Source organism: Mixophyes fleayi, chromosome 6, assembly GCF_038048845.1.
Source record: "Mixophyes fleayi isolate aMixFle1 chromosome 6, aMixFle1.hap1, whole genome shotgun sequence".
In the NCBI taxonomy this organism is placed as follows: domain Eukaryota; kingdom Metazoa; phylum Chordata; class Amphibia; order Anura; family Limnodynastidae; genus Mixophyes; species Mixophyes fleayi.
Genome location: NC_134407.1, coordinates 80,563,431 through 80,590,081, shown reverse-complemented (window position 1 = coordinate 80,590,081; position 26,651 = coordinate 80,563,431). Strand labels below are relative to the sequence as shown.

Here is a 26,651-nt window from a genome sequence, read left to right as displayed (position 1 = left end):
TGCCCCCCAAAACTTTTATATGGAGATTATCATTCTTTTCCTCCAATATTCCTGGACAGCTTATCGCTCTTTATCTCTAGCAACTGGATGAGATTAAAGACTGAGGGGTATATTTACTAAACTACAGGTTTGAAAAAGTGGAGATGTTGCCTATAGCAACCAATCAGATTCTAGTTCTCATTTCTTTAGTACGTTCTACAAAATGACAGCTAGAATCTGATTGGTTGCTATAGGAAATATCTCCACTTTATCAAGCAGTTTAGTAAATATACCCCTGAAGGTCTGAGTTAGAGTGGGACGTAAGTCCAACTGCAGGCCACAAAAACCTGTTTTGTTTAGTTTTTGTGTGTACGTGCAATGACCTCATTTATATTCAAATCTAAATCACATCCAAATCCAAGCCTCAAAATATATTGTCACCTTACTGTTTCTAGGAAATTATGGATTCATTTAAGACTTCTTGTGTTGTCTCGCATAGCTTTTTGACATGATGTCCCTTGTGTTCTGCAGTCATACAGCATGACATATTTTCTGATCACAGAGGAAATGGTAAATTCAATTTAGACATGTTCTGCTGCCTGTGTATTCTGAGGTGACTATCAAGACATTGGGGGGAAATCAACTGTCCGCCAGGTGACGCAAAGGGGTATATTTACTAAACTGCGAGTTGGAAAAAGTGGAGATATTTCCTATAACAGCCAATCAGATTCATTTTGTAGAATGTACTAAATAAATGATAACTAGAATCTGATTGGTTGCTATAGGCAACATCTCCACTTTTTCAAACCCACAGTTTCTTAAATATACCCAGAAGTGCCTCCGGAACAGTCTGCAGATTTTACTAAAATCTCAGCCCATTTTCCATTGCGTCCCGTAGAGATGCGAGGAAAAATGAGCAGAGATACTGTACTGTATTAGCTGGCAATGTGTGCATCCAGCACCTCGTGGCTAATTGAATTCCCCCCATAGAGTCTTCATACATCAGGTAGGGGCACAAGGGTGAATGGTAAGCACAAAATATTCAACTCTTTTTTTTTTTTCTCTGGCTGAGTAGAACAGACTTATTAGCTATGCTAACAGTTTTGGGGTTGTTGTTTTTTTTTTTTTTTTAAATACTTTCTATTAATAACATCAAGTGCAAAGAGAGACATTACAATAATTCAAGGGAGGTTCTGTAGTAACATTACATAAACACATTTTGGATACATGACACTGCTCAACAATACTTTTGCATTATGAAGTCAGCTATATGCCAGTCTTGCACTACAGTGATGTTATAGTTTTAACATTTCAAACAGGTGGGTTAAGAAGGTATAGGAAGCAGAGATGATAGAGGTACAGTTCAGGGTTGTAAAGGGAGTGTGGGAAAAAGAAGTTCACGCAATAAAAATGCAGGAGTGGTCTAATTGGGAGTCCAGCTATAAATCCGGTATTGATTAGAATCTGAGTAAAGGTTTATTGTGATAGGAAGCCCATGGGACCAGGTTTTCTAGAAAGATACAGAGGAGCCCCTCAGAATGCTGGTAATATTTTCCATCTGTTAGGTGTGCCGACCACAGACCATTTGAAGCGCTGGAGGAGTAGGATTCTTCCAGGAAGCAGCTATTTGACAGGTTGCTGCATTAGTAATGTCTGAAAAGTTCATGGGCATAGGAAGGGAGATTTGGGATAGGTAAGGGCAAAAGTACGTGTTTAGGTTTGGATGGTAAAGGGACCTCGAGAATTGTTGAGGCTAGAGAAAGGACAGGTGCCCAGAACAGGCGTAGTTTGGGACAGTCCCACCATATGTGCATAAAGGTTCCAATATGGCCACATGTTCTCCAACAAGTAGTGCTCGTCTGCGGGTATATAGTGTGAAGCCTGGAGGGGACATAGTACCATCTATGGAGTAATTTATTGGCATTTTCATTAATTCATATATATCTGACCAGTCTTCGTGGTCTAAAGATTCTCCCAGATCAGCTTCCCACTGTGTATGGAAACCATCCTTAACCTTCGTAGTGAGAGGAAGTATAGCATTATATAGTACAGAGATAAGACCTTTTGTTGATAGTCCAGAGAGACAGAGGTTCTCGAACACAGTGGGCGCTCTAGCCGACAGCTGGGTTTTGACCGTTTGATGGAAATGCCTGACCTGCAGATATTGGTGGAATTGCCCCATGGTGAAGTCACAGTGCTTTGCCAGATCAGAGAACTGTGAAAATAATGCAGTCCTAGTGATATGAGATAGGAGTAATAGTTTGCTCTTACCTGCCCATTTGCTAAACATAGGTCGGGATAGGCCAGGTTTAAAGTCAGGGTTGGACCAGAGGTGTATTAAAATGGGGGGGTAGGAGAGAGAGACCATTCTGTTACATTGGGACCAGATTGAAAGGGAGAAGGCCACCACTGGGTGAGATTGTGCAAGGGTTGGGTGCTGTGTGGTAGGAAGCCAAAAAGTGGAGCAGATCGTCGATCCCTCCAGTAGATCTGACTCTATATCAACTATATCTCTCTATATCAACCCAGATTCTGGTTCCAGGTGGACAATGCCACTGTACACATTAGGCTAGATGGGCTGCATAGTAGTAATTGCGGAGATTGGGAATGCCGAGGCCACCTGTCATGGAGGTGCTTTGGAGAATGCGGGCGAAGACCCTGGGCCGTTTGTTTGACCAGATAAAGTGCATTAGAGAGGTCTGCAACATTTTGAGAGCTGAAGGGGGGGTGCTGATGGGGAGAGCATGGAAGAGGTACGGTAGTCAGAGTAGTAAATTCATCTTCACTGATGTGATCCGACCCACCCTTGATACCATGAGTTTGTCCCACGATATCAAGTCTTTTTTAATACAAGTTATGAACTGGGGATAGTTAGCCTCATATAGGTGTTCCAAATTTCTGGTGAATGCCCAGATATCTGAAGTGATCGGTGATCCAGTGAAAGGGGAAATTCAGTTCCAAGAACTGTTTCAGTTTGAGGGGGGAGGATATGAAAATCTAGGATGTCAGTTTTACTCATGTTAATTTTGAAATTTGAGAGAGTGGAGAAGGTTTCGAGATCCTGAAATAAATTAGGGAGCAATGTTAGGGGGTTAGTTATTGTGAGAGGAAAATCATCTGCATAAAGTGTAATCTTATGGGTGTTTGAGAGTAATTGTATACCAGTGATATCAGGGTTTAGACTTATTTTTGTAGCTAGGGGTTCTATGATTAGCGCAAAGAGGAGTGGGGATAGAGGGCAACACTGTCGGTTCCGTTTCGGATTGGAAAGAAGGGGGAGGAGCAGCAGTTCACCTGGACTGAAGCGGTGGGGTTGTAATATAGGGCCGAGACCCCAGTGAACAAATGGTCCTGAAAGCCGTAAGTTCCAAGAGTTTTCATCATGAAGGGTCAGCCAACGTGGTCACATGCCTTCCAAGGACAATAGGAGGGAGGGATGTTTGTGCTCGTTTATATGTGTATAAGATCTGTAGTCTTCCTTGCGTTGTCCGTGACCTGTCTTCCTGGGACAAATCCGACTTGGTCGTGGTGTACTAGTTTCGGGAGTACAGTGTTGACTCAGTTTGGGAGGACTTTAGCATATATCTTCAAATCGACTTTCAACAGTGAGACGGGGCGGGAGCTACTACTAAGAGAGGGGTCTTTGCCCTCTTTTGGTATGACCATGATCCGGGCTCAAGTTGTGACTGGGTCAAAGGGGGCTCCATCAAAAATTTAGTTGAACCAGAGGGTAAGCTTAGGACTAAGGATGCCAGCGAACGTTTTGTAGTACTTAACTTGAAAGCCGTCCGGGCCCGGAGCAGAGGCAACCTTCATGGATCATAGAGCTGCGGTGGTTTCTTCCTCCGTTTTATCTGAGGTGAGAAATTCGACAGCAGATTCAGAGAGTTGTGGGAGGGGGCAGGAGCACAAATAAGTGCCTATCCTCCCCTGCAGGTCAGGGGGCGGAGGGTCTGAGGCGTTTAAGTCATAAAGCGAAGAGTAATAGTTTTGGAATTCTTTAAGGATCAAACTTGGGTTATATGTTATTTAACCTGTGAGTTTATAACAATAATAGGAAATTGCATTATGTGTGCGCCTCTGTCACAGCCTCTGAGCCAGGAGGAAGTCAGCCTTATCAAAAAGTTGTTGAGTCCATTTATGGGTGTGGGCTTTTATTTTAGATAAGACCGCGTTGAGTTGGCCCCTCACTATCGCCAGCTCTCGCAGGTGTGATAGATCTAGTGAGCAGTGAGTGGAGCAGAGTTTCTAATGAAGCTCTCTGTTTTCATTCTTCCCTTTGTCAGTCAGCAGCTATACTATTTATCTGTCCATGGATAGTGGCCTTGTGTGCCTCCCAAACAGTAGATGGAGTTAAATTGGGTGTCTCATTTAGGGCAAAGAAGTCTGTGAGTGCCTCTGCTAGCTCTAGACGGGTAGTGGGGCTAAGTAGAAGAGTGTCATCTAACCTCCATGTCGGACATCGTTTAGAAAGATTAGCTATATCTAGTTGGAGCAATACTCCCATGTGATCAGTCCAGGAGAACGGCCGCACCTCGGCTCCGTGAAGTTTAGTGCAAGTAGAGAATCCACTAAGAAATAGTTGATTCGGGTGTACACACCGTGGAGATGTGAGTAGAATGTGAATCCTCTGTCAGTACCGTTGACCACCAGCCAAGTGTCTAAAAGAGAGTATTCTTTGAATAGGAAAGCAAATTGTTTGGTCAGCTGGGTTGGGTGTGTTTGGGGCATAGAAGGAGATGTGGGCGATGGAGATTTATCCATGATGGGGTCTATGATCATGTTAATGTTGCCCCCCCCCATGAGCAAGTGGCCCTCAGGATGTTTGCTGACAAGACTAAGTAGCTTCTGGAAAAAGGGGATCTGACCACTGTTAGGAGCATAGCAACAAACTAGGGTGATTGGGAGTTGGCCTAAGGTGCCCACTAAGATGAGGAAGTGGCTGTCTGGGTCTGCAATCGAGTGGCACATCACCAGTGGTATAGATGGGCGTACAAGGATGGCCACCTCCCTATGGTTAGAGGCGGCTGAGGCAAAAAAAAGTTTGAGAAAGAAGTTTGCCCTGGAATGTCGTATGTGGCGGAGTGAAGTGGGTTTCTTCAAGGAAGACTATGTCCGCATGTGATTTCTTTAATGCAGCCAACAGTACGGAGCGTTTCTTGGGCATAGTCAACCCTTTAACACTAACAGTTAGTATTTGGATAGGCATTTTTTAGAGGGGAACTTGAATCGTGCTACCAAAGGGCTGCTCGGAATTAGGGGCCCAAGAATGCCTCTAGGAGAATGCCTCTAGGCCCAAGAATGCCTGTTGGTCAATAGGCATAGTAGTAGTCAAGAATCATGTGATGAGGGTTAAGGAGGGTAAGAGTTGTGTGGTAGGGGGGAAAGGTAAGTGTACACTGTCGGCAACCAACTAGGGAGAGGAGAAGTCCGGTCATAGTATGTGCAACCTATGGTTGCTGGACATCGGAGAGAACGGAGGCTGCTACGACAGGTTGCAGCACCGAAGGAGAGTAATGGGGGGTGGTTTAGCAAGAGTCAAGTTAGAGTAGTAGGTTTGGATGGGGGGGCGTCAACAGATATAAATTGAAACTGTGGATACAACATTAACATAGGAGAGAGCTCTATCATCAGCCGCCGCCTCTCTTCAGCCCTGGTTACCTCCTCCCATGCTCGCATCCAAGACTTCTCCCGCGCTGCCCGCTCCACTGGAACCAGCTCCCCCGCTCCATCAGAACTTCCCCCAACCTGTCTAGCTTCAAACGGGCCTTAAAAACCCACCTCTTCCTTAAAGCCCTCCAGTCCCCCACCTAATTGACCTCCTCTTAGTCTCCCCCTACCACCCTCCCACTCCTGCCCTCCCTCCTGTCCCCCTCTTACCTCCCTCCTTTTCATTTTCCTCTTCCCCCCCTCCGTCTCTGCCTCTGTTCTCCCCATTCCCTCCTCCTACCATTGCGTCACTGTCCGTCCTACCCTCCCCATAGATTGTACGCTCCTTCGAGCAGGGCCTCCTCTCCTTCTGTTCTCCACCACCTTAACTCTGCTCTTCAGCTCCTTGTCTCTTCCACGAGGTCCTCCTGCCCTTCTACCCCTCTCTCTACCCCGCTTAGGGCTCTCACCTCTCATCTAGCTGTACATTGAGCTTCGGAGTTACTGTGCTTTTTGTTAACTGTACCGTGCCGTCTCACCCTGTATTGTGTTTCTATCTGTCCCTGTACGGCGCTACGGATATCTAGTGGCGCCCTATCAATAAAAAATAATAATAATAATAACCGTGATATTTGGAAAGGCGATGTTCCTCAGTGGTAGCGGATGATGAATACAGTGGGTGGGGTGAGATGTCTCCTCCTATCAGCAGTACAAGTCACAGTTGATCACTTTATGATGTGATCTTGGAAGTGCAGTCGTCGTGCCTGTATAAAAAGAGAGTAGGTAGAAAAAGACAATGGGGAAAAGGAGAAACAATGGCAGGGACCACCAGGGAGAGAGAGACTCTGAATTTCAAGTCAATGTTCTGTGTCATCCAAAAGCACTCATCATATCGGCATGAGGGAATTATCAATTCAATCTCCTATAGGTGTAACCGTACATTAGGGAGAAGTATAAGAAAACAGCCTCGTCCGGTGGGACGGTCAGGACAAAGATTCGGGAGTAATTGTGAGTTACTTCCTTAATCGGCTCAGGCCTTTTCCCATTCGGCAAGCGGCGGGCCCCGTGATGTTCGTGGTGCCACTGATGGGGCCGGAGAAGCTGCAGGGCCAGGTGGAAGTCCTAATTTAAGTATTAGGACACAGTCAGCTGGAGTCTTGGCAAAGAAGGGGTCAGGTTTCTGTGAAGACCTGGAGTCAAAAGGGAATACACCACTGATAGCGGTATCCATGCTGGCGCAGTATCTTTTAACTCCCAATGCTTTTGAATGGTGAGAGGGGCCAGGTCAGCAAACAATTAAATGTCCTTGCCGAGGTACAAGATGGAATTGTGATTACTTGTAGCCTGCATGATTTTCTCCTTTATATAGTAATAATGCATACGATGGATGACATCTCTAGGTTGCTAGGTTGCTGGCCTGGAGCCGATCGGTGCCGGAGAGATCTATGTGCTCTGTCCAGTAGGAGATCTGTATCCGTAGTATCCATTAGAATAATATTAAAAAAGCCAAGCAGGAAGCTGTTTAGGGCTGATGCATCCACAGTCTCAGGGATATTTTTGAGACTAATGTTGTTCCTTTGTGCCCTATTTTCGATATCTTCACATTTCTCTGTCAGAGATGGTACATCTGAGGGTAGCTAGAGATCTGCAAATTTAATCTGTTTTGGTCTCCAGTTCATCAGTGCGGTCACCTAGCTCACTGATATCTTTTCGAAAGTCAGAAATCAAGAAAGCTTGATGGAGTTCTGTGTGAAACCTTGTCTTGATGTCTTAAATCAGAGAGTTGATTAAATGTCTCATGGTGGAAGGAATTTCATCCTCTCCCATTGTATCCAAACTTGGTGAGCGGTCTATCTTTAATTGGGCCACTGTGGCGGTTTGTGACTAAGATTGTTTGTTATTTCTGTCAAAAAAGTTTGGAGGTCAGTTTCGTCCTGGCCGCCATATTTGATCAGTTGTATCCGTGCAGGTTAAGTTGCTAAAGACAATAAGTTGACGCCCCTACATAGGGTAATTAGTACTTATTAGCTGGGAGAAGGATCAGAAAAGAATGATTGTGAGTGGTCACTCTGTGATGCCGTCACCAGGCCACAAAGTGTGCTGTGGTACTTACAGGTTATGCTATAGTGGCGGTGCTTAGGGACCAGGCTATACCGTATTTCTCCATGTATAAGACGCACCTTTTTCCCCCAAATTTTGGGTCTAAAAAAAGGGTGCAGCTTATACAGTGCAAGGGCTATTACCTGAATGAAGATGACGACCCCTGGTGTGAGGATAAGGGAGAGGAGTCCCCACTGAACCAATTTGCACTTCCTAGTTTCGGTAAAAGGACCTTCAGGTGCCTCCCATAGTCTCTGATGTCTCGGAGCTGTCAGTCACGTGACCGGCAGTTCCAATGACCGCCGATAATTGAGCCCAGCATGTTTGTAGTATGTATACAGTAGACTGCACAGCATTGATGACAATAGACAAGTCACGTAGACACGCATGTAGAGAGTGCTGTAGAAGGAATAGTTAATTTGTTCGTTCTGAGACAGAATATTTCGTTTCAGAGTCACAGAAGCTAACAAAATTCGTTAGGACATGTGGATAGCTATAACAAGGCGGTTTTAATCAGTGGGACAATGTGACAGTAGTGAATGAATGAATATTGTGCTGTTATTCTCCGGACTAGAGGACCAGACAAAGGACCAGATGAAGAGCACAGATCTGAAGGTAAATAAATGTCAGTGTGTATGGATGAATCGCCAGACTGATCGGACCTTCAGTCGTAGGTATTATCCTTTGAGATAGCACGTCGGTCTGAACAATTCTTCAGTGTGTACCCAGCTTAACCGTCCAGCTTTATCCTGATATGTGAGACATTAGGGAGGTATTACCTGTTCACTGCTGCTCTGAGACCTGTCTAAAGCCACAGCTGTTGTCACCCCAATCCTAAACGACCAGGTGTCATAGTTTTTAGGGTCTAAGCCGACAAAATTCAATCCACCAAACATCGACGGCCATTTAAAATCACAGCCTCAAATTGCTCTATAGTAAATGCGTCAATTTGGAGCACTAAACCACCAGCTTTGTGCAGTTTAAAACCGCCACCAAACATGCTTTTCAGTAGATCTACTGCTATGCGTGAAAGTAACACCAGCGTGGTCTCAGAGGCCGAGTGGCAGCATTGTGGTTTGTTCCTTCATCATTGTCCCTTATTGTCAATATAATGCGCACTTCAGACTTCAGTATGTTAACAGTGGAAAAGTTAAGGCACAAAGAGTTAAGCTAAGAGTTTTGTAGCTGGCAGCTGGATTGGAGGCTGTGTTACTCATCCAGAGTGGGGACTGCAATAAAACACACCCTTTCTGTACTTCTCAGAACATGTGAGTTTCAGTTTCGTTTCTTTTCATCTACCTTCAGCCATGGATTCTGCTGATCTGGGAGACGAGCTGAACTGCTCTATCTGTTTGAATGTCTATACAGAGCCCGTAACATTGAGCTGTGGACATAACTTCTGCCAGGTGTGTATTGTGAGTGTGCTGGATACACATGAAGGATCTGGAGCTTATACCTGTCCTGACTGCAGAGCAGAGTTTCAGGAGCGTCCTGCACTGCACAGAAATGTAACTCTGTGTAATATAGCAAAGCGATACCTGTCTACTCATTCAGAGTATGAAGAGACTCGAGTTTGCTGTACTTACTGCATTCACTCTACTGTACCTGCTGTTAAATATTGTCTGATGTGTGAAGCTTATCTGTGTGATAATCATCTGAAAGTACACAGCAAATCAGAAGAACATGTCTTAACTGAATCCAGTACTGCCCTGCACAGCAAAAAATGTTCCGTCCATAAGAAGGCCCTGCAGTATTACTGCATGAAAGACTCTATTTGTATTTGTCTCACATGTTGTCTAGCCGGAGAGCACAAAGGACACCAAGTGGAGCCACTGATTGAGGCCACTGAGAAGAAGAAGAAGAAACTGAAAAATATTTTGAAGAAACTTATCTCAAAAGAAAAGCAAACAGAAAGAAGTCTCCAGACTCTGCAGGAACACCAAAGCAGAGCACAAGAGAAAACAGCTGATGAAGTAGAGAGAGTCACTGCCCTGTTTAGAAACATCAGGAGACAGCTGGAAGATCTAGAGAAGATAGTCCTGAGTATGATCTCCAGGCAGGAGGAGAGGGTTTCACTCATTTCTGATCTAATCCAACAGCTGGAAATAAAGAAGAATGAACTGTGTTCTAAAATATGTCACATTGAGACGCTGTGTGACACTACTGATCCATTAACTTTCTTAGAAGAACAGGAAACAAACAGAGAAGACTTTTGTGATGTGAAAGAGGGAAACATAGAGAAAGAGAGTAAAAAGTTCCTTATTGTAGATGATCTAGATAAAGATCTGATTTTAGAGACCTTGAACAAAGGTTTTTGTGATATAATGACTGGAGCAAAGAAGATGATCTCTGGTCATAACGAGGAAGACTTATTACTGGATGTAAACACAGCTGGCATCAACACAGAGATATCCGCTGACTTAAAAACTGCATCTTGGTCACAAATAAAACAGATACTACCAGAAACATCAAGGAGATTCCAACGCTATCAGGTCTTAAGCACCAAACATTTTTCCTCAGGACAACATTTCTGGGATGTGGAAACTAATAAATTAGGGGTATGTAGTTTAGGTATGTGCTATCCAAGTATACCTAGGAAAGGGGATGTTGCAGACATAGGTTATAATAATAAGTCCTGGTCTTTGTGGAGGCCCTATAATAGTAATAAGTATTTACTGGTACATGACAGTAAGGAAATCCAAGCAACTCACAATATTTCATGTCAGAGATTCAGAATATATCTAGATTATGAGGCTGGGCAGCTGTCATTTTATGAGCTATGTGACCCAATCAGACACTTACACACATTCACTACCACTTTCACTGAGCCTCTTCATGCTGCATTCTATGTATGTAATGCCTGGATCAGAATCAGGAGCTAAGGATCAAATTGTGCTAAAAACAAGTCAAAGATGCTATTTGTTTTGAATGCAATCAGTAATGGTATATATTACAACAATAGGTTTAGAAGAAATATCAACTCTTTTTTTATACATATCCTCCAGTTGATATTATGATTTGCAAACATTATTATTCACTGCTCTGCTCTAGTTTACTACTTATCAGCTTCTCTTTACCACAAAGGACTTGTTCCCGCATGTAAAATGTGCAAAACACCTAAAAAATGAATGCATGCCTTAGATGTGTTAAATTGATGCATTTCTATCTTTTACCATGCACTTTTGCTAATAAAATCTTGTAGTGGTAGTGCACATTAATGCATGAGAAATAAGTCATTCTAAACTCTAAATATTTAAACTTTATACACAGCATTAAAGTTCAAGAATTCAATCGTGGGAACGATTCCATAAGAAACCATTCATACTATTTTTATGTGGTTTACAGGCGATAAGCCCGATTTGCTTTTGACAACATAAACTATTGCTCTCAAACTTCTTTTGGCTTTTACACCTAGAGAAGCAGGGGTGAGTAAACATCAAACTAAGGGGGTACCGTGCATCAGGATTCCATTGTTCTGCTAGTTAGTGGTAATACAAAATGAATTTATGTGACTGTAGTTTTCTTTTAAATAATTTAAACATGTCTAGTATAATTACTGACACGTCTCTTGTGCCTTTTCATATTGCAATTGCATTTGGAAAGACTACAGGCAACGATTTATAATCTATGACTTGAGTCAAATAACCTGGTGAAAATGTGGGAAACTTTAACCAAAAGGACAATTGTTTTTTCCACTCTGTGTGCCCATGTACAAGAAAGTACTTTTTTTCTCTCTTGTTTTGCTACCATGCTGTAATATTAAAATATGTATAACCTAAACATATTCTCCCCATTATTACAATTACAAATGTTTGTGTATAGTTATAATCTGCTAATAAACATTACAAATTCTGCTCAGGATTTTACTTGTCATGTGAGGGGAATTATTCACTTACAAATGTTATTTGCCAGGTAATATTGCCTAACCCAGGAGAATACCGTGCTGTTGAAGCTCCTGGCTAGTGTGAAAACCGATGCAATGCTAGTGGTGTGCAAAGACAAGACATCAATGTCAGTGGTGCAAGTGTAACTAAGATTGTATTGTACAATAGCATGGCCTAATTACAATGGGAGATTATGAAGATGTAGCTACAGGTCACACAAAATAGACTCTTCAAGGTTTTGCTGAGGTACTATGGATTGCAGCAATCACAGGAGTTACTCTTACTCAGAGGGCCCAACTACCATATGTAGAACCCATGATGCTAGCCAGGGCCCACTAGAAGACCTCCGACGGTCTAGAGACAGTAGCCTGGGGGAAAGCACAGTAATGGAATGTTAGGGAGTGTTCAGTAAGTACTTGATTGATGTGTTTAGTATGCAGTTTAGTATGCAGTCTAACAGGCTTATTTAATAAGATGACAAAAAGCAGTCTATCTTTGCTCCTATTAGCTAGCACAATTTAGCAACAACAAATTTGTTAATTAAAATGTATTAATAATCTAGGCACTTATATCATGCTTGCAATAAATGTTAATCATATTTAAAAGTATACAAAAAATATGTTTGGTAAATGTCCACGAAAAACATTTGTGCACTTAACCCCTTCAACACCCAAATTATAACTTCATAACACAGTGTTGTGGGCCTAAAAGACAGTTTTGGTTTTTTTAACTGAAAATTTTTATTGAGTTTTAGAAAAACAATTCACACGCATAGCAGTGGTTACACATCAGCAGATCCAATACAAAGGTCATTAGGCACTGCTCAGATATACAATCAAACATAGAAACAGTAAAAGGCAATAATATGAAACACTGCTTATATCCAGGGCCGCCGAGAGGGGGGGGGAGCGGGTACATTTTACCCGGGCCCGGCCATGCCAGGGGGCCCGGGCCGGGCCCTTGCTGCTATTTTTTGTCATTTTTTTTTTTTATTTTATTTTTTTGTATTTTGCGTATTTTTATTTTTTAAAAAAAAAAATTCCCGCGGGGTAGGGGGAGGGGGGGGGGGGCGTTGGTGGGGGGAGCTATAAGAAATAATAATAAAAAAAAAAAAATCAATACTCACGTGACCGCGGCGCCGCGTCCCTCCTCTCCTGTCTTCTCCATTCACACTGACTGTCGGGCGTGACGTCATCAAGTCACGCCCGGCAGTCAGTCAGTGAGGAGCGCCGCAGCCTGACAAGACCAAAGAAGAAGAAAGAAGAGAAGACAGAAGAGAAGAGAAGAAAAGAAAGAAGCTGACAAAAGGTAAGGAAAGAAACTGAGAGGCACAGAGGAGGAAAAGAGAGGGACAGAGGAGGAAAAGAGAGGCACAGAGGAGGAAAAGAGAGGCACAGAGGAGGAAAAGAGAGGCACAGAGGAGGAAAAGAGAGGCACAGAGGAGGAAAAGAGAGGCACAGGGGAGGAAAAGAGAGGCACAGAGGAGGAAAAGAGGCACAGAGGAGGAAAAGAGGGGCACAGAGGAGGAAAAGAGAGGCACAGAGGAGGAAAAGAGGGGCACAGAGGAGGAAAAGAGGGGCACAGAGGAGGAAAAGAGGGGCACAGAGGAGGAAAAGAGAGGCACAGAGGAGGAAAAGGGGGCACAGAGGAGGAAAAGAGAGGCACAGAGGAGGAAAAGAGAGGCACAGAGGAGGAAAAGAGAGGCACAGAGGAGGAAAAGAGAGCCACAGAGGAGGAAAAGAGGGGCACAGAGGAGGAAAAGAGGGGCACAGAGGAGGAAAAGAGGGGCACAGAGGAGGAAAAGAGGGGCACAGAGGAGGAAAACAGCGGCAGAGAGGCACAGAGTTATAAAAAAAAGGGGCAAAGAGGCACAGAGTGAATAAAAAGGGGGGAAAGCAGCATGGAGGGCGCAGTGTAGTTGTGATGGGGCTTGTCGCAATGTAGTGTGTGTGCGGTAGGTGGTGGCTAATTAATGGGCGCTATTTTGTTTGTAGGGTGATGGTGAGGCAATTTAATAGTGGGGATTATTAATTTAAGATGGGGTGATTTGGGGCCTATTGAATGTGGAGGTGAGTTTGGGGAGGATGAGGTTTATTTATTAAATGTGACTATGAATTATTTAATGGCAGTGATGGTTGCGGGAAATAGGTATTGCTAGGCTGTTTGCATGACGGGAAATAGGTTTATTTATTACATGTGAATTCTATTATTTTAATGTTGGGGCTGGAGGAAGGCCTAATTATTAATCGTGGGTGCTATTGATTTAACGCTGCGTCTGACTGAAATTTTCTAAATGTAGCCATTTTTTTCCCAAATAGGTCCTTCTACATTCCAAGATCCAGGCAAGCCACAACTAAAGAAACCAGCAGCCTCGGGTGGAGAAAGTGAGAAGAACAGGTAGGACAGAGCAGCATAGTGTGTGAAATGTTGTGATTCTAGTAGGGACAATGCCAATGTTTGGTGAGCCCAGTGGGCGCAGGCCAAGACTGAACTGTTTGTGTACACACTGCATTCTTTGTATACTACACTGTGGTGCTGGATGTCTTAAAAGTCAGGAGTGCTTGGACATATGTGACGCTGTGGTGAATTCAGGAGCTAGTGATTTTGATGTGCTAGCTATGCGCCCAACGGTGCATTGCCACGGCCCCAAATGTATGACCACATTCCCGAAAATTTTTGCACCGTCGTTAGGCTAGCCACGCCCCAATGGCGCATTGACACGCCCCTGAATGTATGACCAAACCCGCGTCGTGTTTTTTGCGCCGCCTAACGGCGGCGCAAAAAATTTTTAGGGCTTACTCAACTATGGGGGGGCCCCATGAGTTTGTTGTACCCGGGCCCTGAATTCCTCTTGGCAGCCCTGGATTTGGGGCTATTAATTGAATATGAGGTTAAGTTTGGACAGGAGAGCTATTTATTAAATGTGAATGTGGATTATTTAATGCCAGGGATGGTGGTGGAAAATGGTTATATTTATTAAACTTAAATGCTATTTATTGCTAGTCCTGCTTGGAGGTAGGGAAATGTTGGGGCTGGTTGGAGGGAAATAGATCTATTTATCAAAAGTGAATACTATTATTTTAATGTTGGGGCTGGAGGGAGGCCTAATTATTAAACGTGTATACTACCGATTTAACGCTGGGGCTGGTTGGAGTTTTCGAAAAGTCATGTACCCATTTTTTTTACCAGATAGGACTCCCAACATTGCAGGATCCAGACAAGCAGTAACTAAGCTAAAGACACCAGCAGCCACAGGTTAAGAAAGCAACAAGAAAAGGACACACATACTCAGGTACATACAGTAGGCGCACACACATACTGGGCCCCACCTAACATTTATTTGGCCCCATCTACATGATGTCACTTTCAGGCTTTTTTTCCAGGGCCACTTTAATTTCCCAATCTGCCCCTGCCCTTTTCTATGTAGGTGGGGCCAACCCAAGTCCAAAATTTGCAAAGCGCAAGTCACCTGCACCTTTAAATGTTGCATACATCATGACGTTGCGATGCTGGCAGCGTGCAGGAGCTGCGAGGACCCTGCCCAGCTGACCACATAGAGCAGATGAAGCAGAGGTAAGTCATATTTACTTTATTTTATTGTAATTCTTTTTTTTTCAAGCTTCACAATGTTACTTTTTTACCTGGGGGGTAGCCTGTTCTTGGCATAATATTGCTTGGGGCACTACTCTGTGGCATAATATTGCTTGGGGGCCTAATTTGTGGCATAATATGATTTGGAGATATTATTGTGTGGCATAATATGATTTGTGGCATAAATTGAACAGGGGCACTACTGTATGGCATAATATGATTTGGGGGCTTTACTGTGTGGCATAATATGATTTGGGGGCATTAATGTGTGGCATAATATGATTTGGGGACTTTACTGTGTGGCATAATATGATTTGGGGGAGGCATAATATGATTTGTGGCATAAATTGAACAATGTGGCATGAATTGAACTGGGGCACTACTGTGTGGCATAATGTGAACATTTATTTGTTGGTTCCATTATTAATAATAATTATATATATATATTATATATATATATATATATATATATATATATATATATATATATATATATAAAATCTCTCTATCTAAATGCACAATTGGCACACCTGGGCTTGACTAGATTGTGGCCAACCCCTGATCTGCAGCAAAGGTAATTCCCATGGAGCCAAGGTTGGGGGTGGCACTGTATATTCTCACTAAGGGTAGTAATAGTATGCGGACACACAGGTTAAGTGTAACTATTCTGAGACAAGGTGCCCTTCTGCTTGTATATGTGTTTTGTGTGTGTTTTCAATTTTTGTCTTTCCTTTAAACATTTTTTCATATTTGTCTGTGTCATTATAACATCTACACAACTTCCACTACGTATGTAGTGCTTTTAGGGCACTGTCCCTGAAACTCAGGACTTCTGTTCTGCCTTCCGGGAGATATGTCACACTTCTTTGAGCAGGCAGTGTACACTTCTGTCAAAGGTGTACGCAACAATGCAAGTTTTTTGCTGTAAGGGAGTGGCCTGGTGCTTTTCACACTCACACGCACCCTTTAAACGTGAGATCTACTGATTTAACATTGTGACTGGTTGGGGAAGGCAGCTAGAGTGTTCCCTCATTGCTAGGCTTTCCATATTTTTTTTTTGTAAATCTCTTTTTTATTGAAAGATTGAACAGCTTTTACAAACATATCTATTTTGTATAGAACAATGCATTAAGGATATTCAAAAATATTACGTAAAGACATATATACATGAACACGATTCAACAATAGTTCAGCATAACAATATAGTACCATTTAGTATTCAATAATACATCATGTAGGGATGGGGGAAAGACAAAGAGGGATAGAGAGAGGGAGAGAAAGGTAGAGCGGGAGGCTTTCCATATTTAATGTACATAACCCTTTTTCAAAATAGGACCCCAACATTCCAGGGTGCAGACAGCAACTGAGCTTAAGACATCAGCAGCAGCAGGTAGTGAACGCTGCAAGAACAGGTAGGAGAGAGCAGGACAGCCTGCCAACTGTTCTGATTATGGTGGGGCAAGACTTTGTCCCGATCTAAGGGGTGGAGCCTAGACTATGCCCTCTTTATATACATTGCATTCTTTATATACTATACTTTGCTGCTAGCCATGCACTTCATGGGCTGACCACTCCCACTCTAGTGTCTGTTCTCACCTCTATGGTGGCTGGCCCACACTCTCTGGTGTGCCCCTACCGTATATATATATACACACACACACACACCTGCTAAAGCACCTTCATACTCCCAGGAAGTGCAAGAAACAGGTACCTATTAAACTCAACACTGGTAACTGTACACCACTACTACTAATGTATCTGCATTACATGTACTTTGTTGTTATTAAACTTGGATGTGCAGAGATACCTGTTTCCTCCACACCCAGGAGCAGGCTGGGCTGGGGGGAATCTGCCCCCCGGGCCAGTGTTATAGTGGGCTACCTTGGGCTGGGTGACTGGGCCACTTTAATTTTTTCCTTTAAAATGTTCCTAATAGGCTGCTGAGTCGAAGGGGGCATCAATAACACAATTTGCTGTGAATGCGGGATCTTCAGGAGGGGAGTTAAATAAAGTTGGCAAGTGTGGTCTACCCACATGTAACCACAAGGAGTACAGAGGTAGGTGTAATGGAGAAAAACACCACCACCCACAAGGCAAACAGGGGGTTGCACACATACAAGCCGAGGAATAAGGTTGAATGCAAAAAGGAGTTAACAAAATAATGTTTAAATAAATGAGTCAAAACTGCCATCTACTGACTCAAGTCTTTATTGCAGCTAATATAATGTACTGTATGAAAATGAATAGATGGCCAGTAGATTGTGTTCGCTATACATTCTACTTATAGAGAATAGGGAGTTATTTACTGTAAAATTTACAAGGCAGGTCACATCTAAATTTCCAGAAGTTTTAAAGGTTTTTTATAAACTCGTTTCTGTATTCAACTGCTGTGGCATTTTTCAGGACTGCATAAAAAAAGAGTAAGTTACAATTTATGTTGAGTCAAGGCAGGGGCTGATTCAGTCCTCCTCGCTGATGGCCCAATTGGCTCTCCACCTATTTCACCCTATTCTCTGTGTTTCCCACCCCAGCTTCCCTCCCTTCAGCTTGGGCTACTGTCTCTTCCTTCATCACACATGGGGCGGGTGTGTGCAGAAAACATGTCTCTTATAGCAATCATCTGCAGAGCAGCTTAGCAGATAATTGTGATGCTGGGGTATTAATGTAATATAGTCTGGATTTTAAGATAATGTCGGGGTTGGTGAGGACTATTAATGTCCTCATATCCTGTCCAGTATATCCCGCTTCACATTGCTTACCCCGTCTGCCACTGCCAGGTGTTCTTACCCTTCCATGGTGGCAGGTGGAGAAGTGATCAGAGTGCTCCATTGTACTCAGGGCCGGATTAAGGGAATGGAGGCCCCTGGGCTAAGGGGCCCTCCATTCCCCGCGAGGCCCCCAATGTGAGCTGTCCGCCGCCCCCCACCCCCCACGAGGACCCCCCCAAGCACTTACCTGTCAGTGCAGTCCTCCGTCCCGGCGCGCTGTAAGCTCCTTACTGAGGAGATCTCGCGAGAGTTCATGAACTCTCGCGAGATCTCCTCAGTAAGCAGACTACAGCGCGCCGGGACGGAGGACTGCACTGACAGTACTCAGCAGCATCGATCGGGCCGGGGGCGCCCCCGCCCCCGACCGATCAATAATGCTGCTGAGGAGTTTGAAGGGCCCCCTGGATGCCCGAGGCCCCTGGGCTATAGCCCAGTTAGACCTCGGGTTAATCCGGCCCTGATTGTACTATGTTTAAGCAACTCACATTGCTGCTCCATGATGTTGGCGTTCTGGGCAGAGTGCTCCTGACATCATCGGTGGGAGTCAACAGTGTTTTGTGAAGAGTAGAGGTTGTAGCTGCTGTGAAAACCAGAGCCCTTCTCCATATGTCACATCACATATACCTTCCCCAATCTACCATTGTCACATGATTCCTTCCACATTCTCTCCCAGTGACATATGGGGTGATGGCTATGTGCAACTCTTGCACATAAGTCCGCTAAGTCCATAAAAATCACCTGAAGTTATATGAAGTTCCTGCTGATCTTTTCACACAACCAGGGCCATCTTTTCCATTTGGGCACGATGGGCAGCTGCCCGGGGGCCCCACGAGCAAGGGGGCCCCATAGGCATGGCTCTTAATGAGAATAAATAATCCTGCAAAAGAAAAAAACCTGCAAAAAAAACCTACAAGGGTCACTGAGCAAGTACATCTATCTATCTCTATCTCTATATATCTATATCTATATCTGTATCTGTATACATCTATATATCTATATCTAGGGATCCTGGTGCACTGCTTTGCCCGGGGGCCCATAATGTTGTTAAGATGGCTCAGTCCACCCCCAATCAAGTTTAAAGTTCGTTAACAAACTTTTTACAGCACCAGACTATTACATTACATCATCACACCTGGTAAACAATGACACATTTGCTGAGCAAATTTACTAAGGATACAATGAGAATTATTATATTAAAGAATATATGCAGGAATACATAACTGTAGTATGACAGCACTGTAACTAATTAAACATAATTATCCTTCATCATACAGGAAACATTCTCTGTATATAGGTCAGTAGAAAGTTCTTTACATTGCACAGAGGTCAGTAGATTCTACTCTCAATATTATATATCAGTCATTAGTACGCTTTCTGCATTTTATATCTATATTGAATATATATCACTAGAATGCTCTCTAAACAGCACTCTAATGCTGTCTGTATTGTATTTTAGTCACATAATGCTCTTTGTCTTGTGTAACGGTCACAGAATGCTCTCTGTAATATATACCAGTCACTAGAATGGTCTGTATTTTATAGTGGAAATTATGCTCTCTATTTTGTACATCGCTTACTGTATTGTATATTGTCATATCAATCACCAGAATGCTCTCTGTATGGTATATCTGCACATTGGTCAGTATAATGCTCTCTGCATTGCATATCAGCATATTGGTCACTAAAATGGTCTCTCTATTATATAAAGGTCAGTAGAAAGCTCTCTGTATTATATAGTGGCATTTTCTCTGAAGAAAACAAGTGAAGCTATGACCTCTTACATAGCAGGAGCCCAGAGCAGACAGGCTCTAGGCATCTAAGAAATATGTCCAGAGCTATGAGGCATATCCCCCTCCCCACCCCCCTTTACAATGCAGAACCTCTTGGGGCATATCAATAAGTGTGGATGGATCAGAAGATAAAAGAGTGGGTCTTGGAGGTTCCTGGAGTGCCATGGGTGTGGCAGCCAAAATGGCAGTGATGTCTGCAGAGCAAAGAAGACAGTAGTCGAGGCAGAGGTCGAGGCAAATGGCATAAATATAGAGAAAGCAAATACAGCCACCCCAACCTGTATGAGAAACATGTGTGAGCCTGTGTGTTCACTCAGAAAGGTACCCAGAAGCCTAGAAAGAGGCATGTGTAGTGAACATGGGGCTACGAGCTACGACTGAAACTGAGAGATCATCTCCTATGGCAAGAGGTGATTGCACCTGTTGAAAGTCAAAAGTTAATTTGCTTATTACAACTGTCCTTTTGTAACAAACTGCTAGAGGGGGTCTGGCACCCAATATTTCAACACCTGGAAACTGTACACTGCTCCTACATTAAATATACTGTGTTGCTTTCAAATCTGCACGTGCAGGTGCCCTTGAGGACCTAAGATCAGAATCAGATAAACTGAGCTAGAAACAGGTGACTGACCCAACTGCACTTTAAAGGTAGGTGCCAAGGTGAAATGTACACCACCCACAAGGTGATTAGGGGTTACAAATGGCTCCCATCATGCATTGCAGGGCAATGAACATCCCAAAGAGGGGTTATTGGCTCAAGGTGAGGTGGTGTTACAGTTGACCTAGCCAGAGCAATACCCGTAAGACATCATCTTTGGATGTCTGCACCCTACAGTGCTCTCTGTATTGTCTTTCAGTCAATAGAAAGCAGTCAGCACTGTACAGAGGTCAGCAGGAAACTATGTATATTAGTATTTTGGTCACTTGCATGATTTTTGTAAGATATAGAGATTAATAGAATGTTTTCTGTATTGTATTTCAGTCCTGCTAGAGCCCAATGATGATTAAGCCTTCTGAATTATTTTGCACCTAATGGATACTGCAACCAGGGATATAGCAGGTTAATAATAATTCATAAAGGTGAGGTCTGTGACAGTTTAGACTCACCCAGATTTGGAATATTGTAAAACAAGCTCCACTAGATATTTGAGACGCTTACAGCTCGTCTTTAATATTTGTAATGATGGCTGACTTGAAAGAAGACCTGATATGCTTGCTCTGCCTAAACATCTGTAAGGATCCTGTACACCTGAACTGTGGGCATAACTTCTGCTGGGTCTGTATTGGGGATGTGCTGGATACACAGGAGAAAGCTGGAATTTATACTTGTCCTGAATGCAAAGCAGAGATTCAGAAGTATCCAGTGCGGCAGAGGAACTACTCCCTGTGTGACAAGATTTTCTGTACGTACTGTATCAGCTCTCCTGTACTTGCTGTTATATCCTGCCTGCATTGTGAAGCTTATCTGTGTGATAATCACCTGCGAGTACACAACAAGTCAGAGGAGCATGTCTTAACTAAACTGAATTTTACATGTTCCAAGAATGTCCACATTAATTACTGTTCTGGAGATGCTGCCTGCTGTCTTTCTGAAGAACATGAAACACACCAGGGGGAGCAATTGAATAAAGCTTCACAGGAGAAAAAGGAAAAACTGAGAAACGTCCTGGAGAAGCTTACCACAAAGAGGGAGGAGACTGAGAAAAGAGTGCAGGGTCTACAGCAGCGCAAGAGAAAAGTACAAGAAAAAGCATCTGGTGTAACAGAGAGAGTAACCGGACTGTTTATAGACACCAGAACACAACTGGATGACTTAGAGAAGAGAATACTGAATGACATCTCCAGACAGGAAGAGCAGATTTCCCTCTTAGTCTCTGACCTGATCCAGCGGCTGGAAATTACGAAAGACGAGCTGTGCAGGAAGATGCGTTACATTGAGGAGCTGTGTAACACGACCAATCCGCTATCTGTCTTACAGGGATGGAAGTCAATCAAAAATGATTTTTTGGAAACTGATAAAGACCATAATAAGGACAGTGAGACGAATGCTGTAAAAGATCTAGATGAGGGTCTGATCTCAGTGACTTTACACACAGCTTTATCTGAAATTATTAGTAGTGTGAAAAGGGGATTCTATGTCCAGCAGACACCAGACATTGTGCTGGATGAAAACACAGCTTCTAATGATATATGTGTTTCTGGTGACTTGAAAAGTGCATCAGGGTCGGCAATAAAACAGAATCGCCCGAAAACTGCAGAGAGATTTCAGTATACACAAGTTTTAAGCACCAGGAGTTTCTCCTCAGGACGACATTACTGGGAACTAGAAACATGTGAAACCGGGAACTGGAGAGTAGGAATGTCCTATACCAGTATCGCTAGGAAAGGTTATCCCTCTCTCATTGGATATAGTTCTAAATCCTGGTGTTTGTGCAGATATTTCAATCTATATTTTGTTATACATGACAGAAAAGTAATCCCTATTCCTCATAAACCATTATGTCAGAGATTAGGCATATATCTGGATTATGAAACTGGCCAACTATGTTTTTATGAGGTATGTGACCCAGTAAGACATTTATACACCTACACTGCCACCTTCATTGAGCCTCTTCATGTTGTATTCAGTGTATTTACGGGATGGGTAAGAATAAATTAAGCTAGGGTAAATTAGTGATTCTAATCTGCCTGGTGATATGTGATATTATGGAAAGGTAATATTTATTGGTTATATATGAAATATTACAATGAATTTTTTTTTTAGTTTTAAACAATTTGTGGTAGAGAGTTTCCCGTAGAACCAAACGAGGTTGCTCTCGTGCCAGAGAGATAGTTTGTTTATAAAGTACCCATTACCTATACACATAGGACACAAAAATTTTGTGGCATGAACCTATATTCGAGAAAATGAAGCCTGTCAATTTACTAGGAACTAGTTTCATCAATGTGACACTTTGTGATTCCACTGTTTCTGGCTAAGCCGATAGGCCTCACCTCACTGAATATAGATAATGACTAAATGTTAAATTATATTAGTTGGTAAAGCATCCGCATTTAATACCACTTTCCATTCAGATTCAATTACTGGGAGACTTTTGAAGACTATATACATGATAGATACAGAGCCGGCTGAAGGGCATGATTACTGAGGCAATTGCCATTGTTTCCAACTCATATACCATGAGACAATATTATTTACAGATGGTTCCCACCCACCATATTAGAAAGCTATGACAGCACACTAGCACCCTACCTAACCATGATTGAAAAATAAAAAAATAAATACATTTACTGTGTTTCTGTTTATTTTAAAGAATCTTTATCACTGAAGACACACTATACGTTATGGACCAGATCAATTTTAGCATTTTTGTTACATTTACGTTCAACTGAAAATATTCATTAAAATTTCAATTTGTAAGGGTATCAAAGCAAAATACAATTTTACATTATCGGATTTTTGTCTTCACATTTAAGGCTTTGTTAAAATATTGCGATGATTGGTTCGGAGACTTGGAGAGCGCTAGTTTAGTGGGGGTTGAGGGGATGAGCTGCTTATTCTTTTTATTTTATGCCTAAGAGAAGTTGAACCAAGTCTAGATAGATATTTAATTTTACCTCAGCTAACACCTTAATCTAGTAGTCAAAGGCTAGTTACTGTCTGTTTGCCTAGCCATAAGAATGACAGAAGTACAGCAAGAAATGAAGTGATACAAGTAATGTAAAATATCATTTGCAAAAGTTTCAAATAAGTTTCCCACAATAGTGTAGAAATACACAGTATAAACCTTAAAACAAAAACATCAGGTAACCAAAATATACATTGCTGTATGCATAATTTTCTGCTTCCAAATATAAAGCAATTAAAATTTGTGAAAAATAGTTGGAAATTACAAAGTAGTGCTGAGTTGTGATAAAGGGATTCCAGAATCTCCTGGAGGTATATTCACTAAACTGTGGGTTTGAAAAAGTGGAGATGTTGCCTATAGCAACCAATCAGATTCTAGCTGTCATTTTGTAGCATGTACTAAATAAATGCTATCAACAGGTTAGTAGGGTGCGCCAAGAGGAGTCACAATTGGATAATCATAAAATATAAAAAATATATATAATATATTAGATTCGAAAAATATTACTAGGATGGCGGATCTTGTAAATATAACACATTTATTGATACATGAAAATCAAACCATAAAGGTTTACAAATCAACTCAATCTGAACATAGCAGATAATGAGCTTATAAAATTCAATGTAATATACCTCTATATATAAGTGTCTGGACAGTAGACGATAAAAAATAAAAACCTGATGTAACACATGTGTTGTTAAAAAAAACTTTGGATCCGTTTTTGAAAAAACAAAAAATATATGATGGAATAATCTCACCCACTCGATGTGTTCCTCTGAATAAACTGGGTATATCCTTTCATTGGTGATGTCTGAAGTAAGACAATGTATGTCTCTATCTCCACGTTACCCAAAATATGAGATGTTGTGTAGTGATCTCTTCAGGAATATCTCCATGTATAATTAGAGCACTAAATACTCTGTGCTCCACAATGACCACAAGGAAGAGATGTTTATCCAACAAGTTTCATCAGCTATTGCACTAAGCTGGTAACGGTGTTGCTCTTAATCAGCGTCCAAGATGTATCATAGTATAATAGCCAATTGGCGGATAGATGAATGGGACATAATAAAACCCACAGTTTAATAAATATTCCCCCTGGACTGCTACTTCTATTCAGCTGTGTAAATAAGTAATGATCTTTTTAATTAAGCAATGTATAGCTTGCATAGATGTAGTTAATGTAGAAGTCAATTAGTTAAAAATGATTAAGGCACAGACCTTCATAGCTAAAGGAGTTCCAATTAGATTAACAACCTATGTGTCAAGGGTGAGAGGGGTTACTTCAACCTCTAGAAATAACTCATTTATAGAGATAAGAGAGAGGGATAAGAACACAAGACAAGTCTGGGGAGAAAGATTTACAGAAGTCTTTGTACAATTGATTGATGGTCATAACTACATTGTAAAGGATTGTGTTAATTATTATACTATGTAGCCACAACAGAGTATGCTATGTTTTCTGTATAAATATTAGTATACCAGTTTTGGTAAAGTAGGGCAGATTATTTCAGACAACTGTGTTTGTGTCTCCGATCAATTCTCCAGTGCGCACTGTATACCTGAATTAGAAGGGGTTTTACAGGTGGCAAAAGGTTTATTGCCATTAACAAGCTGCTAGAACCAATTAGCCCAATTGTCACTGCAATGCCATCTCAGCTCAGCTTTACCACCACTTTGTGGCTTGACTGTTACTACTCTGCAGCTTCAGCATTGTTACTGTATATGGATTTATCATTATTACTCAGTGCATCATCACTGCATGTGGATTTAATGTTATCATTTTGTGCAGCTTCACCATCATCACTGGCAATTACTGCTCAGTTTGGATTCACCCCTATTTCACTGTGGGCTTAGTATTATTGCTTAATGAAGTAACCTGAGGATTTGTAGGATAATGGACACAATATAAACAACCTCAGAGCTGTAAACAGTTGGGATGTGGTCACAATATATCTGTTTGACATTTTGACTTTACTGATACTCTGCAACTTCTTAAATCAAAAGTAATTAAGAAATAACTCCACCTCCCCTGCTGTCCTGCACCTGGATCAACTGCTCCTCCCCACTCTTCAGTACCTACTTCTCATTCACCCACATTTCTCACATCAAGATTAAATATAGCAGATAACACGCAAAAGGGGTTGAAGTTCATTACGAAGTACAATTCTAAGTCAGAAAAAGTTAAGCTTATGTTTTTTTTTAAAAAAAAAACTTTTATCCCTGCAAAACCTAACATTATACTTCAAAATAATAAGAATTTAAAAAAAATGTTTGGCTGCTATTTATTGAAAAGTAAAAAGGAAACAGAATATAGAGAGATACAACATAAGGTTTTTTTTTTAAGAAAAATCTATAGGTAATGATAGCTGAGGGCTGGATTAAGCCAGAGGGAAAACTAATAGCTTTGGGTGGGTACATAATCAAGTCGGATCACTAAGGGTTAACAAAAGGAGTAGGAGGGTAAGGTGCAACAAGTGTCATGAAGGGGCAGGCATAAGGGATCAGTCTAAAAGAGTGGGGGTGGAGTTATTCCACTCTCTTGGCCCAGGACAGCAAGCAGAGAAGTATAATTTTATTGCTACCCTTTATTTGCTATATTTCAATTGTTTCTCTTCTCTTTCTTTCACTTGGCATTCTTTCACACTTTCATCCCCTTTCCTTTCATTACTCTCTGTTTCTTTAATTTTTTTCCCTTTTTTCTCTTTCCCCCTCTCTCCCTGCTTTTTCACACCGCCCCCCCCCTTTCATTTCCCCCTCATTTTCCCGATCTGATTCTCTCTCCCTCTCTCATTTGTGAATTCCTTAGTGCAATGGAGGTAAGCAGTGCTTCGGCTTCATATTCAGCCAAATGGCGCGACAGCGTCATTGCTGGGATGATGTCTGTCCCCCTCCCTGCTCACCGCTCTCCTGTCAGAAGGGTTAGTGTTCTGGATAGATGCGCGTCAAAGAAGGGATACCGTCCTGCCCGTCGCGTGAGGGGAAGCTGGTACGTCACTTCCGTCACGTCACTCCCGGCCACGGCACCCATGACTTGGACGAGTTCTGGCCGCAGCACAGCAGCAGACTGGCGGTGAGGCAAATCAGAGGGGCGGGGGATTTCTCCCCACCGCGTCCTCAAGGGCAGGGGGTCCCTCCCTACCGCGTCCTCAAGGGGGACAGCAGTTCAGCAAGTCAGGGGGTTCTCCCCCCCCAGCTACGGATAATTTTACTGTGGGTGGGAATATGGGACACAGAGGGGCTGGTAGGCGGGTCCCCCCT

General features: G+C 42.4%; 2 protein-coding genes across 2 annotated transcripts; both read left to right on the top strand.

The window, feature by feature from the left end:
• Positions 1–9,022: 9,022 nt before the first annotated feature.
• On the top strand, positions 9,023–11,582 carry LOC142160306 (E3 ubiquitin/ISG15 ligase TRIM25-like). The gene has a single exon (XM_075215230.1). It carries the CDS (start codon positions 9,036–9,038, stop codon positions 10,608–10,610), a length of 1,575 nt encoding a protein of 524 aa, XP_075071331.1. The 5' UTR covers positions 9,023–9,035; the 3' UTR covers positions 10,611–11,582.
• A 9,362-nt stretch (positions 11,583–20,944) lies between these two features.
• LOC142095342 (nuclear factor 7, ovary-like) lies at positions 20,945–22,448 on the top strand. Its single transcript, XM_075178294.1, has one exon. The coding sequence runs from the start codon at positions 20,945–20,947 to the stop codon at positions 22,418–22,420; it is 1,476 nt and encodes a 491-aa protein (XP_075034395.1). The 3' UTR covers positions 22,421–22,448.
• The last annotated feature ends 4,203 nt before the right edge of the window (positions 22,449–26,651 follow it).